We start from the raw sequence: 19,816 nt of genomic DNA on the forward strand, positions 1-19,816 counted from the left end.
TTCCTGTAATTACACAATAGACCCAGCAAGAGACAAGTTATGGCGTGTTTGGATGATGTTCCACCAAACGCTCATTTGCACTGTGAAAGCTGAAAGCCTACACAAGGCATGAGTATTCTAGAATAAAGAACCGCAAGCTGCAGGTCACTGGGGTCAGAGAAGATTGCACATAGCCACATGGTAACCCCCGAACAGAGCAGTTTCTTTGCCCTGCAAATAACCTTCATCCAAAAATTAACATGAGCTGGCGGCAAATATGCCGATTTTCTTTAGAATTTCTCTGGCAGTAAGTCAGTAATTATGAAAGCAATCACACACACAAAAAAAAAAAAAAAGAAAGCAATCACAAGAATGTTTTAAAAGATATAAAATAATTTTTAAAATTACCTTCATAAATATTCTCCAGATCACCATAGTGAACTTTTGGTCTACTTCCTTCCAGATTTTGTTTTTCTTGATGAACTTTTTCCCTACATAATCAAGGTACTACTCACATCCTGTGGCTTTTTTTCACACCAGCATAAGCATTTCCTCCTTGTGTTACCATCATTTTCAACAGCAACAAAATATCATCCTGTTTTGTTGTTGCTTAGTTGTTAAGCCCTGTCCAGCTCTTTGCTTCCACATAGACTGTAGTCCACCAGGATTCTCTGTCCATGGGATTTCCCAGGCAAGAATACTGGAGTGGGTCGCCATTTCTTCCTCCAAGGGATCTTACCAACCCAGGGATCAAACTGGTGTCTCCTGCACTGGCAGGTGGATTTTTTTTTTTTTTACTGCTGTGCCAGCAGGGAAAGCATCACACTGTATAGAAACCCCCAAATGTATTTAAATATTTTTCCTACTGTTGCTTCCAAGTGTTTTTTGCTATTAATAAAAGATGCCATGCGTCTTCTAGTGAATTCATCTTTGACCAATTTTCTGATTATTTCATGAGGATAGATCCCCAGATGTGGAATTACTGGGTAAAAGGGTATGCACATTTCTACAGGCAATGGATACACATCTCCAAAACACTTTTTGCAAAGTATGAGCCAATCTGTATTTTCATCACCAGCACCCGAGTACCAGCCACTCATTATGACTTCACTTATTAGTTGGCATTACCATTAAAAAAAAACTTGTTAGTTTTGTCTGTAAAAACAGTACTTCACTCTGGTTTTATTTTACAGTTCTAGTAGTAATGGTGAATATCTTGACAAAATTATTCATTAGTAATTTCTTTTTTGTGAATCGTCTACTAGTAGCTTTTATGATTTACATAAAAGGGTGATGGCAGAACCTACAAAACAACTGTGAAAATCATTCTCTACTGGAACACTATATTCACAAACCACCCATCCCATGTAGTTAGGATTTACCTACCAGACACTGGTCACAATGCTGTCCTGTCACCAGACGCTTACAGTAGCAGTAACCAGTCTCAGAATCACAAGGATTCCCGCCAGGAATCGTTCCCAGAGGATTGCAAGCACAAGCTTCATTAAAGATAAAATGAAGCAAAGAAACACAAGCCAAGTGAGTCTGTAGTCATCAACACGATAAAGAATTGCCAGGTAAAATGGGAATTATGTGCACACGAGAACTCCCAAACTTTTTAACACAAATGCTTACATTTACAGCCAAATGGATCTTCAGCGCTTAAACCATAGAAGCCTTCTTTGCAGATGTCACAATGTTCTCCTTCCACGTATAATTTACACCGACACTGACCAGCAATGAGACCGACAGAAAAGTCCGTGTAGCTATCACAGATTCCCCCGTTCTGAGAACCCGCTGGGTCACATGTGCATTCTAAGGATGAGAAGCACCAGGTAACACAATGTATGTGTCTGCAGAGATACCTATGTTCCCTTCATCCCTCCAAATTTCACAAAAATAGACCAAAGCCTGGATTACCAACTAAGTGCCACTCCCAGCATCCTATATAGCGGCTAAAATAAGGCTAGGTCTGAGTCCTGAGAGGAGGATGGTTACTACTCGACTATTCAAGCTGAAAGGTGACCCACACAGACCCCCCTCTCTGCCCGCCCCATCGTGACCTTCTCCCACGTACGTTCACAGAGACTAGGATCTCGGATGTCTCTCTCCGGGTGCTGGTAGTAAAACGGTTTGCACTGCTCACAATTGCGCCCCATTGTGTTGTGCTGACAGTCATCACACACCCCTCCGCTGACGTTGCCAGTGGCCAAGTAGACTGCCATGTCGAAGTGGCATGAGCTGGAGTGTTCGTTGCAGTTACACTCTGCAAAACAAGACCTACGTCAGGAAAAATCTTTTCAATCTACTTACCAGTGGAGGAGAAGGGGACGACAGAGGATGAGATGGTGGGATGGCATCACCAACTCAATGGACATGAGTTTGAGCAAACTCCGGGAGACAGTGAAGGACAGGGAAGCCCACACGCTGTAGTTCACAGGGTCGCCAAGAGTCAGATACAACCAAGGGACTGAACAAGAAAAACCAGTGGAGGCTGGGATTGGTGGGAAGGAATCTCATTTTGGAAACTGGGGATGAAGCTCAGGCAAAACGGCAACTAAGAAGGCACTGGCGGTGAAAAAAACACATCTGCTTATGACATCAGTTTAAATCCTAAATCATGCTGGAAACCTTCCAAGTGTGACCTTTATGGAATAACCTCATTTGCCCTCTTCGGAAGAGAATGGGCTATAAAAAGTGTAAAAGCTCTGAGGGAAGTCCCCTCGCAGGCTCACCCACAGGAAGGCTGCGCTGCACGGAGGACACATTTGGGTCATGTGCAGAGCGGGACGGGAATACATCACTCCAGAGGGTTTTCTAGGCGATATGTTCCTGGGGAAGCCTGTCTGGGCTCTTGGCTTTGAGGAACATGGTATGAAGGCTGGGTTCTCTTCTTCCCCATTCCTACCACCACCCTAGGCCAGGCTCTATGAATCAGACCCTTAACAGCCATCAAGCCAGACTTCTTGGGTTAGTCTGTTTCTCCTCTAGCCTGTTTGACAGAGTCCTCTTGGTCCAACCCAGCTTTAACCATCTCCCTCTCATGCTCAACTATCCTTATCGACTCCTCTTATCTTCTCACAAGGAAGCTTAACTCAATTGGATTCTCAAAGGGCTCTGCAACTAGTCTTATCTATCTTACAGGGAGGGACTGTGTCATCCTGCCTTGGATGCATTGGTTTAGTTAAACCCTGGAATCACAGAATCATGATTTAAACCACAATATCATGAGAATGTCCTTGGAGCCTTGTGCTTTGTTCTCCTTATGTGAACTCCCTTCCACCTTCCCCCTGCTTTCCTCTCTTTACCTAAACAATCCTAACTACTTGCTAGGGCCCAGCTGATTGTCCTTACTAACAAAAGGACACTGACCACTCCAGCCCTCACTGGTTTCTGAGCTCCTAGAACTGTCCTCAGAGGGGTCAGAGGCAGGCATGCTTGCAGGGATAATCATCTATCAGCATCACTGTGTGAGGTGGGGAGGGTGGTGGTTTTCAAACTTCCCCTCTGCCTAGAGAATAGCACCAGAAGGGATGGTGGATGGATGGATGGAAGGAGGCCACAGGCTGCACCTGGGTTGGCACAGAACAAGGCTGACAAGTACTCCATCTCTCTTAGACCTTATGGATCCACCACACCATCGTTTTCATTCATTTTTCTCTCAGTCATCTGGCCTTAAAAAAAATGCAATGTTACAGGTGGCACACAACGTCTGCCAAACACATGGGTGCTGCTTAATAAATGCCAATTGATTAATTTGAGTGGATAATGGCTTCCTAGGAGTATTAGGGTAAGGCTGGGAAAAGGGTAGTAACTTTTCTTCCTTTTGCAAAATAGTGTACTATTATAGCACGTCTACTCAGAAAATGGATCCTGGGGTCTGAATTGATTCTAAACATCCCTTTGCCTAAGACTTACTTCTTTTTTTTCTTGTTGTTTTGGTACCGCTGCATATCTTACAGGACTTTAGTTTCCCAACCAGGGACTTTCACCACCCTTGGCAGTGAATTCCCCGCCTGAGACTTACTTTTACAGGCATTGCTGTTTCGACCTTCAGCGGGTCTCCAAGGTAAATCATGGTAGAAATCCATGCACTGTTCACAGTTTAAGCCCTTGGTGTTATGCCTGCACATGCAGTGTCCGTGAACCTGGAAAGTTACAAAAATAGGAAAGAGCCAAGTAAGAGATATACTAATGGCCAGACCTTCCCCACAAGCAGTGGAAAATCATACTCATAAATATCATACCTTTTTCATACTCATCTCTACCTCACTACAATGAGGCTTTCTTTGTTTTTATTTTCTAATTTTCTGTTTCAGTTTTAATTCTTTTCCCCCTTATATTTTGGCTGCATGAGGCATGCGGAATCTTAGTTTCCAGACCAGGGACCAAACTCATGTCCCCTGCAGCGAAAGAATGGAATCGTAACCACTGAACAATCAGGGGAAGTCCTGCTTTGTTTTTATTTTGTCCCTTCCCACTGTGAGTCCTGTCTTGATGGCTTTAATTCCCATTTCTAGGAACAGTTTCTACTGTATAATAGGTACTCAATAAATATTTCTATTGAAGTATTGATCTAAAAAAACACAGAAGAGCAAAATTAGCCATTTAAGAATTTTTTAAGTTAAAAAAAAATTAGTATAATAGAAATCAACAAAAGTTATAGTGGAGAACTAAATGTGTATACATCACCGGGAGCAATTTAATTTCCTGCAACTGTTACCCCACACCATACAAAAGACAGGTTTTCTCCGCTTGCTTTGCTTGTTTTTTGACTTCTGGCTCAGCACTTAAAAAACATTTTTTCAACCCAAAATGAGATTTTAAGAATTAATCAGTTGCCATATTTACATTTTCAAGGAAAAAAATATAAAACAGCAGAAAAAGAAGCAGGGTATTTTTTTTGAGGAAGGGCCCACAATGTGTTCTTTTGCACACACCACCTGTCACACTCGAGCCCCTAAGGCACATCAATGATAAATCAATACTTCTCACCCAGCAAATATGCATGTACACCCATCCCTCACCTAACACTAGTTTTTACAGAATGGAATTCAGAAACAAGACAGACAGGTCCACCCTGAACCCACCTTGACAGGAGTGCGATTAGAAGACTAAAATCCTCTAATTACAAGGTAGTTTCACACAGACTGAAAAACAGTCCCAAAGCCCACACCATAGGACTCCAGAGCATCTGAATCAAGATGTACCATTAGATGCACGGTAGTGACAGGACTGGAGAAGGCAATGGCACCCACTCCAGGACTCTTGCCTGGAGAATCCCAGGGACGGGGGAGCCTGGTGGGCTGCAGTCCATGGGATCGCTAGGAGTCAGACATGACTGAGCGACTTCACTTTCACTTTTCACTTTCAAGCATTGGAGAAGGAAATGGCAACCCACTCCAGTGTTCTTGCCTGGAGAATCCCAGGGACGGGGGAGCCTGGTGGGCTGTCGTCTTTGGGGTCGCACAGAGTTGGACACAACTGAAGTGACTTAGCAGCAGCAGTGACAGGACTACAAGAGGTTAGCTACACACAGGATTTGTTACACTGAGAAGTAATTATCATCTACCTGGCACTCTCTGTAAGATGGAACAATAAGCTTAGAAGGACCTATTCTCCCTTTAGGCTCTGTTAAAAATTTAACTTTCTCTGTGCAATAAAGGTTCTAACTGGAGGAAAGGGAAGGCAGAAGTTTTAGACAATTGAACACACTCATTCCTGCATCTTCACCTTTTTAGGTGAGGATTAATACTCTTAAAAAGGTCAACAGCAACTAAGCAAGGCACACCTTACATCCAGAAGTGAGGCCCATGGTCCAGTGGAGGCCCTGGTGCACAGTCAGGAGAGTGAGATGTGAATTTCCATTTGCCATGTACTTACTCAAGGCTCTTTGGCGAAAGACTGAAACTCTGGTCTCTTCTAACAGGAATTATCAATTCATTTAGAACTGGAAAAACACCCTAACTTTATCCATCTGGCAAGTAGCCAAGTCCCCCCTTTTAAAATTACATAATTTGAAAACTCAGAGAAAAACAATTATCATATATTAATGCATATATGTGGAATCCAGAAAAATAGTATAGGTGATCTTATTTGCAAAACAGAAATAGACACAGAGAACAAAGGTATGGAAACCAGGGAGGAGTGGTAGGATGAATTGGGAGGTTGGGATTGATATATACACACTACTGACCCTATGTATAGAACAGATAACTAAGGAGAACCTACTGGATAGCACAGGGAACTCTACTCAGTGCTCTGTGGTAGGGCACAGAGGGAAGGAAATCCAAAAATGAGGGGAAATTATATACACACACAAACACACACGGAGGGCATACCAACCCACTCTAGTATTCTTGCCTAGAGAATTCCACAGACAGAGGATCACATGGGGTCACAAAGAACCTGACACAACTGAAACACCTTAGCACACACGCACGTGTGTATATATATACACATGTAGCTGATGCACTTTGCTGCACAGTAGAACACTGAAAAGTAAACGCCGATTAAAACTAATTTTAAAAATCTGAAAACACAACATAAAAGTGGGAAAAGAATGAAACTTGAAGATCGAGATACAAAGTCCACTGACTCCTAAATGGTATCCCGTGGTTCTAGGTTCAAATTTCCAGTTTCTCTGGGCTGGTGTCCATTTATGGTTTCTGGCATGAAGGCTGGAATGCTTGTGGTTTTTAACCTTCCCTCAAGATGGGACTGTCAGTTGAGAAAATTTTTAATCCTTGTTGTATAAAATGTCTACCATAGAGGCAGCCTGCAGCCACAATTTTCAAAAATTAATTCAGTGTTTGTGAAACGAGTAGTCCTCATATTCTTGCAGTCCAAGAAAATCAGCAAACAGAAAATGAAAAAAATCAACCACTGGGATGGTACAAAAGGCTATTAAATTTAAAGGGAAGTCTGGACAAACTCAAAACTCAAAACAAAAAGGCTTACGCTAAGACTAGCTTCAGTTTGCTTTTAAGAATCACCTGTACAAAGGAGAAGCCTGCCTGGAGCATGTGCTTACCATTCCTTCCACTTCTTCATTGACTCCGTCCACCGGGGCACACTCGCTGGCGTGGCCATAGCAGAAGCAGTTTCCTCGAACCACCATATCGTAAACCGCGTAATAATACTTTTCTCTGATTTCCATTCTGGAATCCAAAAGGTTATCTCCCAAAGTATGTAGTTTCACAAACTTGATCCTCAAGTTGGTAATTTTTAAGAGATCTACGAAGGTCACCAAGAAGATGAAAAGTTTGATCAAAGAAACAAGACTTTGTTTGCAATTAAGACAACACCTTTCTTCTTTATGGGGCTTCCTTGGTGGCTCAGAGGTTAAAGCGTCTGCCTGGAATGCAGGAGACCCGGGTTCAATCCCTGAGTCGGGAAGATCCCCTGGAGAAGGAAATGGCAGCCCACTCCAGTACTCTTGCCTGGAGAATCCCATGGAGGGAGGAGCCTGGTAGGCTACTAGTCCATGGGGTTGCAAAGAGTCGGACACGACTGACCGACTTCACTTTCACTTTTTCTTCTTTATAGAAACACATGACAAATAAAAATAGCTTATGTAAAGTTTACTTCCATTTCATGATCTAGATGCATGTTAATAATAAAGTTTAGCCTAAAGTGACAGTGTCTGGAAGGTTACTCCCTTCTCATCACCATTTAACAAGAACATCTATTCTGTGATGGATTTGTTGGCAGACTGATGTTGTAGCAAGAAGTGTGAAAGTAGAGAAATTTAAGAATGCAGTTGCATGCTTGCCAGAAGCCACTGGCACACAGTAATCTAAACTACTGCAATACCATCTGGTTCCCACAGCAATTAGTGTTAGTCTCAAAATCAGAAAATTCCATTTAGGTGGGAAAGAATTTATCAAAGCACCCTAATTGTCATTATTATTGTAAGATAGTTAGAAAACATGTTTGTGTTTATTTCTGGAGGAAAAAAATGCTACCTGAAATTTCCCACCAATCAGATGAAACACAAGTTACTAAAATCGATTTGATATGATAAGATAACCATAATCAAGGGACTGACTATCTCAAACAAGTTTTGAAGCACCATTACAATCCACAACTTTTTTGGTCCTTGTTTTATAATACAATTTACCAATATAATTACGAGCCTGACATGACTGAGGTGACTTAGCAGCAGCAGCATGAAGATAAAGGAGTTTAGTATTGGGATGTTGGGGCAGACTGCTTTCCTAAATAGAGGTTCTTGCAGAGAAATGTCTCTTATTTGAACTTTCCTTCCTTTTCCTGGATTTATAGACCGATGCTTATTACAGAAGCGGGGCCATCAATTACATTCTCTAGTAACTTGATAAACCAACAGTCATATAGCCTTCTCCATCAGTATTTTCATTAATCACTAAGTTGCTAAACATGAATTACTAAAACAGTCTACCTGCCTTCCCCTTTTAGCGCCATAGCCTGAAACTGCTTCTAAGCTTTCCTTTCATTTCTGTCGATGGATTCTTACAATTTACAACACAGGACAATGGGGCATTAGCCCAATACATCAGATACTTTCAAAGCCTAGATACAGTTTTAAATACTTACAACGTATGCACAGCGTACAATGAAGACTATAGAAATAGCTGTGGGTTGAAAGAGAAAGTCTATGAGGCCATGCATTCAACTTAGGCTCTTTGTAAAAGCAAAAACTAAACAGAGAAATTGTGGTACTACTTCGCTGAATGGAATTTCTGAATGCCAGCATTTTCTCCTGCACAGAATGAGCACAAGTGCCTATTGACAAGAGGCCAAAAAACAAACTTGAAGAGCAGCTGGAGTATTTAGAAACCCTTGAGCTGATCTCTGTGGAAGTCCTCAGAAGAGCAACTGTGCTCCCTTCGAGCTCTCCTGCCATATTTAATGACATCTAAGCCTCAAATTGACTGCCGTTTTAAGAGGCACAATCACTTTTGAAGTGAGTCTTAGAGGACTCAAACAATAGGGACAGCTAAAGAGATACTGTTCCCTTGATCACAAAGTAAATCCAAAGCGTGATCTGTTACAATGGATGCTTGTTTAATATAGAAATAGGTTTTCTGATGCCAGTAACAGCCAAACACAATAGAATTCTAATGGCAGCACAATCCCCGAGTAAAACAAGTACCGCCCAAAAGGAACAAACTTAGAGTTCTTTGAAAGACCCAGGAGGTGTTGGTCAAGGAACTTCTTCAGACACTTCTCGCAATTGGATTTTGATAACACGGAGCACAGGTCTCCCAGAGCACTTAGAAATGACACAAGGCTGAATGTGCCATTGAATATTTGATATTATACTAAGTGACAGGATATCATTTATATGTGGAACCTAATTTTAAAAACTGATACAAATGAACTTATTTACAAAACAGAAAGATTTGTAGATTTTGAAAACAAACTTATGGTTATCAAAGGGAAACATGGCAGGGCAGGGGGCAGGAGAGCTAAATCAGGAGCTTGGGATTAACATGCACACACTGCTGTATATAAGACAGATAACCAACAAGGACTTACTGTATATAGCAGAAGGAACTCTACTCAATATTCTGGGATAACCTATATGAGAAAACAATCTGGAAAATAATGAATATATGTATATCTGAAACACTTTGCTGTACACCTAAAACTAATACAACATGGTAAACCAACTGTACTCCAATAAAAAAATTTTTTTAATAAACTTTAAAAATGTAAAAAATGTGTTTGACGATAGGATGAATAAATTCTGGACCAGAGATGATCTGGGCCACTTGTAAAATTAATTTGAGTGGGGAAACAGTACTTCCTTGGCAATCTTCCCTGGAGTCCTTCAATTCTACTCTTTCATGCAGTGAGTTGGCGGGTTAAGGGTGTGTGTGTGTGTCATGGGGCCTTGGTTCAAATTAGGGGAAGACCAGCAAGACCCTGCCCCACCTCTGCTCAACTGACTGCACCTGAGCAGCTAGAGAGAGGGAGCCTCCCCTTCGCTCTGAGGTGTGGGATCCAGTCTAGAAAAGGTCTGAGTAACAGCTGAAGGCAGCATCAAGAGTGGCAACAGCTTCACGGATCCAGCACTTTCTATGTGTCATTTATATTTATTAACTCATTTTCCTTCCACAACAACCATAAGGTCAATATCACTATCTCCATTTACAGATGAAAAAATAAAGACTAAGAAAAGGTTTACATAAATTCCTTACCTAAGATCACAGAACACACTGGAGCTAGAACTTAAACCCAGCTCTGTTGGACTCCAAAGCCCATTCTTTTAATTAGTGCATTCTGCCTCCCAAGAAGATCAAAATGCATTTTTGTGAAGACATAAGCGTGGTTACTGAACAATGGAAAGTCCTCTGAACTGAGAGTCATAACAAGAACGTTTAGGATCCGACATTAAACAGCCAAGTCACTTTATGTGTATTAGTCCAACCCTCTGAGCCTCAGTTGACTCATCTGGAAAATGGAACTACAATCCTCATTGAGTATATTGAGCAAGGTTGAGACTTATGATTTCCCCCAGGATTCTTTCTTTTCTTCTTCCTCTGACAATAAGAGCCCTGGCCACACAGCCACCGGCTAGAGAGGTTTCCCAGCATCTCCTGCAGTGTAGCCAGGGGACTACTTTGCCCAATGGCATGTGAATGGATGTGATGTATGGCTTCTAAGCCACTTGCCTTTCACTTGCCCCTCTTGCAGGTTGGTACAAGGACAAGGTGGGGTTTATCCAAGTCTGACCATGTGGACACAGACTATAAGCCAGAGGGAACTTGGGAACCTGGGTGATCTAATGGCTAGAAGTGCCAGATTTAGCAATAAAAATACAAGGTGCTCAGTTACATTTGAATTTCAGATAAACAACTATTCATTTTGGTACAAATATGAACCAAATATCACATAAGACATGGTTTTTCCTCACCCACAAATATTGCATGAAATATGCTCACACTAGTCACATATATTACAGGGGATAGTTATGCTAAAAAATAATTTATCGTTTGTCTGAAAATTCATATTGAACAGGGTTTCAGCCTGTATTTTATCTGGTAAGACTGCTTGCTTGTGGCAGGTAAACAGTACTTTATCTGGAAATCCCTCTGGGTGATTCTGTGAGAGAGAAATAAACTTTTTTGTTTGAGACACTGCATTTTGGTGGACACTTTGTTAGCAACATCCTAAAAGTGAAAGTGAAAATCACTCAGTCGTGTTCGACTCTTTGCAACCCTATGGACTAGCCCACCACGCTCCTCTGTCCATGGGATTCTCCAGGCAAGAATACTGGAGTGGGTTGCCATTCCCTTCTCCAGAGGATTTTCCCAACCCAGGGTTTGAACCCAGGTCTCCTGCATTAAAGGCAGACTGTTTACTGACTGAACTGCCAGGGAAGCTAGCCTGTACCTTAATTATGCATGTGAGCTCAGTCATGTCTAACTCTTTGCAAACCCATGGGTTCTTCTATCTGTGGAATTTTCTAGGTAAGAATACTGGAGCAGGTTGCCATTTCCTTCTCCAGGGTCTCTTTCCAACCCAGGGATTGAAATCATGTCTCTTATCTCCCTGCATTAGTAGGCAGATGGCTTACCAGGTGAGTCACCAGGGAAGCCTTAATTATACATAGACATAATTATATATGTATACACATAATATATAGGATATATATTAATGTATCACACATACACATATCATATATGACTTTCCAGTTGGTACTAGTGGTAAAGAACCTGCCTACCAATTCAGGAGAACTTAAGAGCTTTGGGTTTGATCCGAGTCGGGAAGGTTCCCTAGAAGAGGGCATGGCAATCCACTCCAGTATTCTTGTCTGGAGAATCCCATGGACAGAGAAGCCTGGTGGGTTATAGTCCACAGGGTCGCAAGGAGTTGGACATGACTGAAGAAACTTAGCACACATACATTATTTTTATATACATACATACATACATTACGTACATTATATATATATATATAGAGAGAGAGAGAGAGAGAGAGAGAGAATAAAAAAGTAAATAAGGTATTATATGACCAGCATAATGGTTTGAGGACTTATGATATCAACCTTTTACTCTTATCAAAATATGTTCCTGTCAGTGAGGACTTTGATTATTGCCAATTTCAAGAGCTTCTGGTAGAGCACTGCAGAGAAAGAAGGAAATGAAGAGGGTGGATTTAGCACTGAGTATTTAGATTCTGCGTAGCAGTGGTCTGGGTAAACTTTCTCCCATGATTGCTATTTTCCATCCAAGCTTTTATTTGAAAACAGGCTTACTCTGTATCCTTGGACTGTAAGGATCTTCTATTCTGAAAGCAGGATCTAAAGCACGAAATATCACCTAAAAATAGACATAAGAGTAATTGATATTTTTGCTACTATTGAAAACTGGATTTGTAAATAGCATGGAAAATAAAAAGTATAAACAAACCTCTCCTTCCGTTGAGGGCTCAATATCAGAATATCGGGAATCACAAATTATATCGTCAACTTTCTTCATGGGGCCGGTGGAAATGCCGGGAAATGAGCTCTCACAGTCATAGGCAAAGTATCTGTATACACCCCAGGTTTTTCCAAAGTCGGACGACCGTTCTATCAGCATAGCAGCTGGACGGAATGTCTAAAGGCAGGGTGGAAGAGACTCACTGCATGCTTTTATTGGTTATCTATATTTTTTTAAATCCCAGAGGAAAATATCACTCAACACTGTGCCACAAACCCTGACTGCATGTGGCTGGTATTTCACTGTGGCTGGATTTCAAATACTTCAAGCTGTTCCACGGAGCCTCTTGCAGGAAAAGTGTCTCGCCTCTAAATATTGCACTTTCTCCCACCCTACTAGAGACTAGTAAGCTGTTTCTCTTTAGAAGCTGATTATAAACAGGCCTTAGTGCAGATAAGTTTCAGCGCATTGAGCCACCATGCCCATGACGTGACAGCTGAGGCTAAGTGCTTGTTCCTTCATGCCGTCATTTAATCATTCAGTAGATGTGTAATGACAGCTACTCAGTACCAGACAGTGGTCTAAGTGCTGTAACTCGTCCAATAAGGTCCAGGAATGGGTAGAAATCATTTGCAAAAATATCCATCACACTCTATAGTAGAGTCACATGCAGTGTGCTTTGGAAAAACAAGGGGAAGGAATTACTAACGCAAGAAGCTAGAGAACCCCGAAATTCCAGCTACATACCCCAAAGTAACTGAAAGCAGGGACTCAGATGACTCTCATACATAAACATCCAGAGAAGCATTATTCATAATTACCAACAAGTAGAAATCACTCAAGGGTCCATCAATGGATAATGGATATGCAAAAGCTGATACACATAAGCAGTGGACTATTATTATTCAGCAATAAATAGAATTGAAATTCAGATACTTCCTATGACATGGATGAACTTTGGAAACATTACTAGGTGTGGTCACTCACCTAGAGCTAGACATCCTGGACTGTGAAGTCATGTGGGTCTTAGGAAACATTACTCCGATCAAAGCTAGTGGAGGTGATGGAATCCCAGCTAAGCTATTTAAAATCTTAAAAGATGATGCCGTTAAAGTGTTGCATGCAATATGCCAGCAAATTTGGAAAACTCAGCAATGGCCACGGGACTGGAAAAGGTCAGTTTTCATTCCAATCCCAAAGAAAGGCAGTGCCAAAGAAAGTTCAATTTACTGTACAACTGCATTCATTTCACATGTTAGCAACATAATGCTCAAAATCCTTCAAGCTAGGCTTCAGCAGTATGTGAACAGAGAAATTCCAGATGTACAAGCTAGATTTAGAAAAGGTATAGGAACCAGAGATCAAACTGTCAATATCTTATTATAGAGAAAGCAAGGGAATTCCAGAAAAACATCTACTTCTGCTTCATTAACTACGCTAAAGCCTTTGATTTTATAGATTACAGCAAACTGTGGAAAATTCTTCAAAAGATGGGAATACCAGACCACCTTACCTGTCTCCTGAGAAATCTGTGTGCAGATCAAGAAGCAACAGTTAGAACTGGACATGGTAAAATGGACTGGTTCAAAATTAGAAAAGGAGTACATCAAGGCTGTATATTGTCACCCTGCTTATTTAACTTATATGCAGTTTGTGATGCTAAATGCCAAGCTGAATGACTCACAAGCTGGAATTAAAATTGTGGGGAGAAATATCAACAACGTTAGATATGCAGATTGTTCCACTCTAGTGGCAGAAAGTGAAGAGGAACTAAAGAGCTTCCTGATGGGGATGAAAGAGGAGAGTAAAAAGCTGGCTTAGAACTCGACATTCAAAAAACTAAGATCATGGCATCTGGTCCCATCACTTCATGGCAAATAAATGTGGAAAAAGTGGAAACCGTGACTGATTTTATTCGCTTTGGCTCCAAAAATCACTGCAGATGGTATGTGCAGCCACAAAATTAAAAGATGCTTGCTCCTTGGAAGAAAAGCTATGATAAACCTAGACAGCATATTAAAAAGCAGAGACATCACTTTGCCAACAAAGGTCCATCTAGTCAAAGCTATGGGTTTTCCAGCATTCATGTATGGATGTGAGAGTTGGACTGTAAAAAAGGCTAAGTGCCAAAGAATTGGTGCTTTCAAACTGTCGTACTGGAGAAGACTTGAGAGTCCCTTGGACAGCAGGAGATCAAAACCATTCAATCCTAAAGGAAATCAACCTTCCATATTCACTGGAAGCACTGATGCTGAAGCACGAGTACTTTGGCCACCTGATATGAACAGCCAACTCATTGGAAAAGACCCTAATGCTGGGAAAGATTGATGGCAAGAGGAGAAGGGGGCGACAGAGAATAGATGGTTGGATGGCATCACCAACTCAATGGACATGAGTTTGAGCAAACTCTGGGAAATAGTGGAGGACAGGGAAGCCTGGTGTGCTGCAGTCCATGGGGTCACAAAAAGTTGGACGTAGCTGCTGAACAATAACAAGGGTCTCTAAAAGGGTAATCATGGCAAATAGATGGGGAAATAGTGGAAACAGTGACAGACTTTATTTTCTTGGGCTCCAAAATCACTGCAGATGGTGACTGCAGCCATGAAATTAAAAGATACTTGCTTCTTGGAACAGAAGCTATGACCAAACTAGACAGCATATTAAAAAGCAGAGACATTACTTTGCCCACAAAGGTTCATCTAATCAAAGCTATGGTTTTTCCAGTAGTCATGTATGGATGTGAGAGTTGGACTATAAAGAAAGCTGAGCACCAAAGAATTGATGCTTTTGAACAGTGGTATTGGAGGAGACTCTTCAGAGTCCCTTGGACTGCAAGGAGATCCAAGCAGTCCATCCTAAAGGAAATCATTCCTGAATATTCATTGGAAGGACTGATGCTGAAGCTGAAACTTCAATACTTTGGCCACCTGATGTGAAGAACTGACTCATTTGAAAAGACCCTGATGCTGGGAAAGATTGAAGGCATGAGGAGAAGAGGAGGACAGAGGATGAGAGGGTTGGATGGCATCACCTACTCAATGGACATGAGTTTGAATAAGCTCCAGGAGTTGGCAACGGACAGGGAGGCCTGGTATGCTGCAGTCCATGGGGTCACAAAGAGTCGGACATGACTGAGCGACTGAACTGAACTGAAAGTAAAATGAGGTCATTAGAGTGGGCCCTAATCCCATATGACTGATGTCTTTAAAGAAGATATTAGGACAGAGGGAGAAGACAGTTATGTACAAAGCCAAGGAGAAAAAGAGGCCACAGAAGAAACCAACTCTACTGACACCTTCATCTCAGACTACATGCCTCCAGAACCCTGAGAAAATACATTTCTGTTGTCTAAGTCACCCAGTCTGTGCAGTTCGCTATGGCAGTCCTAGCACACTAACACACCTTCCCAACACATTTGTCTGACAGATGAGGAAATGAGGGCTCAGAGTGATCACCTAACTCGCCAGCTATTGGCAGAGAGACTTCGACTGAGGCTGAGTGAAGACCTGTCATATCCAGGCTGAATGAAGATCTTCTCTGCCTCTCTGGTTACTGGTGTAATAGCAGCCTGAAAAATGGATGTCAGAAGGAGGAGAAGGACACGAATGCTGGAAACAAGCAGGGCGGAGGTTTAGGAGGAAAAGGACACGAATGCTGGAAACAAGCAGGACGGAGGTTTAGGAGGTTGTGGTAAACAGGGACAACTGGAAATATGAAATGAAACAAAATGAACACTAAAACTAAGCAAATGCGTCAACAGTGACGAATGAAAGGTAAGCTGACTCAGCAAACAGAATCTGAACAAAGGCACTTCTGAACTCCAACCAGTGCTTGACTCATAGAGAACAAAGTAGTGGCTACCAGTGGGGAGCAGGGGAGGGGCAATGTAGAGGCTGGGGACCGGGAGGCACAAACTATTGGGTGTTAGATAGGTTTGAGCATGTATTGTACAACACAGGGAATATAGCCAATATTTTGTAATAACTGTTACTGGAGAGTGACCTTTAAAAATTATATAAAAATGAAAATTTTTTTCAGAGAGATCAAATGCTGCAGGCCAAGATGACCAAGAACTTGAACAGGATCATACAAAAAATAAATAAAGTAAAATCTGGGTGACAACTAAAGTGAAAAGTAGTACATGCCCAGATCTCCTTGCACCTTCCTTAATAATCTTGACGGTCTTTCTCACTGATTAAAGGAGACAAGGATAAGGAAATGGAAAGTCATATTTTGATAGATTCTTTGACTTATGCATTTACTAGTTGTTCAGGCTTAATTTATTTTTTACCTGTTCAGAAATATAAGGAAATAATACCTTATATTAAACCTGAGAGAGTATTAGGCTAAGAATTTTAATATAAGGGGGAGAAAACCCCAATAACTAACTGAACCACAGCAAACCCTCCCACAGGACACACCTCCTGGGTGGTGACACCTGGAGACAGACTAGCCTGATGTCTGTATGTTGCAAGGGAGCTTTACAGCCGTCCTGGCTGTGCTTCCTTATTCCTCCCTTCTGGAACCTTCCAGGTCCCAAAAGGCCAATCTCCTGTGAGGTTAGGAAGCTGCTGGAAACCAGGACAACGCATTTTACCTACAGAAGGGAAGTCTTTCTGTGCTGTTTGCTGAGTCATTGACCTTCTCAGGCCTCACACTGCTGCAGAGCTGTCTCTGAATTTATACTAAATAAAAAAGCTGTGAGCTTGGAAACGTCTGGCTATGTACAAAAACAGACTGTCAATATGCTAACTAGATTATGCAAGCCTAAGAAAATCCAATCCAGTTAGTAAGCATCTATCTCCCTGAAAACATTCTCATATAATCCAGCAGTCCCAAGCCTGGGCCTGTATCCAGACTGTAATTCGAAAAGATGTTCACATCAGCACTATTTATAATAACCAAGACATGGAGACAACCTAAATGTCCGTCTACAGACGAATGGATACAGATGTGGTACATATACACAATGGAAGGCTACTCAGCCGTTAAAAGAGTGGAAGAATGCCATTTTAGCAACATGGATGGACTAGAGGTTATCATACTAAGTGAAACAGAGAAAGACAAATACCGTATCATATCACCTACACAGTAAGTCCCCTACATATGAACCTTCAAGTTCGGAATTTTCAAAGATGTGAACATGCTACTACCCAAGACATCACTGGATCTTTTTTCTTCAAGAGAGTAGACAGAATCGGATCCAGCAAGGAGCCAGAACCTGTGCCGTCAACATCAGGCGTGGGTGAAATCCCAGCTTGCCCTCCGTCCTCCTTGTTGACGACCCTTTAGCTCTACCATCTCCCACCTCCTTTCCCTCCTCCAGTTGGTAACCCTTCTCTCTGTTCCCTTGATGCCAGCCCCTAGCGGTCAACTGTTGTACTTGTACTACTGTACTTTCCAAAGTATTGTAAAATTAAAAATGTTTTCTTTATTTTTTGTGTTGGCTTGTTTTTTATGTATCATTTGTGTGAAAAGTATGATAAACCAATTACAGCACAGTATTACACAGCTGATTGTGTTAGTTAGGTACCTAGGCTAACTTTGTTGGTCTTATGAATAAACTGGACCTACGAACTCTCAAAACAGATCTTGTTGGTACATATGTGACTTACTGTATGGAATTTAAAATATGACACAAATGAACATATCTATGAAACAGACTCACAGAGACAGAGAACAGACTTTCGGATGCCAAGGTGGGAGGGATAAATTGGGAGTTTGGGATTAGCAGATGTAGCTCCTATGTGGGCTTCCCTCGTAGCTCAGACAGTAAAGAATCTGCCTGCAGTGTAGGAGACTCAGGTTCGATCGCTGGGTTGGGAAGGTCCCCTGGAGAAGGGAATGGTAACCCACTCCAGTATTCTTGCCTGGAGAATCCCATGGACAGTGAAGCCTGGCAGTCCATAGTCTATGAGGTCACAAAGAGTCAGACACAACTGAGTCTGTCACACTTCCTGGTGGCTCAGAAGGTAAAGAATCTGCCTACAGTGCAGAAGACCCAGGTTCAATCCCTGGGTCAGGAAGCTGCCAGCGGAAAAGGGAAATGCTACCCAAATAAATAAGATTCTACTCTATAGCACTGGGAACTATATTCAATATTCTGCAATAAACCATAATGGAAAAGAATATGAAAAAGAATGTGGATATATATACCTGAGTCATTTGTTGTATAGCACAACACTGTAAATCAACTACAGCTGAATAAAATAAATTTTAAAAAAGAATAAACACACTCCTCATCCTCATCCCCTTCCTGTCCTCACCACTCTTAATGGTATCAGCAGCCTCCAGGTTCCCCAGCTCGGACATCTCAGGAATCTTTGATTCATCCCTTTCCTAACCCTGCCTTCTGCTGTTCTGCTTCTAATCTTTCTCCAGTTCATATTTCAACCTTTGACTCCCTTAGGAAACAGAGGCTCCTCTGGGTAATGACTCTCAAAGTTAGCAGTTGCAGAGGGTAGCAGAGTATGGCAGCAAGGGGTGATGTATGATTAGAAAAAGCTCTCCACGTCAGACTGCCAGGACGCCAGTTGTAGGAGGTGACTCCCTCCTAGTTGAGAACCACAGCCCTGCCTAAGTCAGCTCCCCTTTACCGCAGACCTTGAGAGCGCCCTGCCTCTATGCCTTCTCTTCTCCATGCCCCAGGCTCTCCTTTGCTTTTCCTCTTGGCTCCCTCATTTCCTGAAACACAGGTCTCATTTCCTGTCCATGGCTCCCCATCTCCAGTAAAGTTCACACTCCTCAGGAAGGAAGCAAGGTCCTTCTGGCTATAGTCTTACTTCCTGTGGTCCCCTCACTAGCCCAAGTGTAGACATTCAAGCCATGTCTACATAGTACGTGCTGAACAAACTCTGTCCAAACTGTCCCACTGAGACAGAGAGAGAAGGCCTTTTCCTCTGTCAAGAAGGCCTTTTCTTCTACCTCTTCCTCCTAAAATCCTGCTCACTCTTCCTGACCCAGGTCAAGCGCAATCACAGTCCTTTCCTTGTAAAGCTTTCTCCTTTATTCCAGGCTAAAATGAATCTCCCCATCCTCCATGCTGATGTACATTGTCTGAACTTCTGCTATAGCAGTGAGCACATCTTGCCTTCTATCAAGTTATTTGGAAGTACACCTTCTTCCCTTGGGCTTCCCAGGTGGCACTAGTGGTAAAGAATCCACCTGCCAACTCAGGAAAAACGGGTTCAATCCCTGGGTTGGGAAGATTCTCCTGAAGGCGGGCAGGGCAACCCACTCCAGTATTCTTGCCTGGAAAATTCCATGGACAGAGGGTTCAATCCTCAGCCTGATGGGCTACAGTCCATGGGGATGCAAACAGTCGGACACAACTGAGCAACTGAACAACAACATGCAGACAACATCTGAGGCTGAGTCTTAATTCTAACTGCCAGGTTGAGCTCATGGCCAAAGAAGGAACAAAG

The 19,816-nt window shown here is 42.1% G+C and overlaps 1 protein-coding gene across 3 annotated transcripts in view; it reads right to left on the reverse strand.

Annotated features, from left to right (window-relative positions):
• Positions 1-19,816, reverse strand: part of LAMB1 (laminin subunit beta 1) — a 77,000-nt gene that overhangs the window by 48,343 nt on the left and 8,841 nt on the right. For all 3 annotated transcript variants that reach the window (XM_027968590.3, XM_042248535.2, XM_060414679.1), the window contains exons 6-12: positions 12,381-12,569; positions 12,227-12,290; positions 7,013-7,215; positions 4,007-4,127; positions 2,057-2,245; positions 1,615-1,794; positions 1,366-1,478 (exon numbers count right to left, since the gene is read on the reverse strand). In XM_027968590.3, the coding sequence (XP_027824391.2) occupies positions 1,366-1,478; positions 1,615-1,794; positions 2,057-2,245; positions 4,007-4,127; positions 7,013-7,215; positions 12,227-12,290; positions 12,381-12,569 (1,059 nt within the window). The remainder of the gene's footprint in view (positions 1-1,365; positions 1,479-1,614; positions 1,795-2,056; positions 2,246-4,006; positions 4,128-7,012; positions 7,216-12,226; positions 12,291-12,380; positions 12,570-19,816) is intronic.

Source organism: Ovis aries, chromosome 4 (genome assembly GCF_016772045.2).
Source record: "Ovis aries strain OAR_USU_Benz2616 breed Rambouillet chromosome 4, ARS-UI_Ramb_v3.0, whole genome shotgun sequence".
NCBI lineage: Eukaryota > Metazoa > Chordata > Mammalia > Artiodactyla > Bovidae > Ovis > Ovis aries.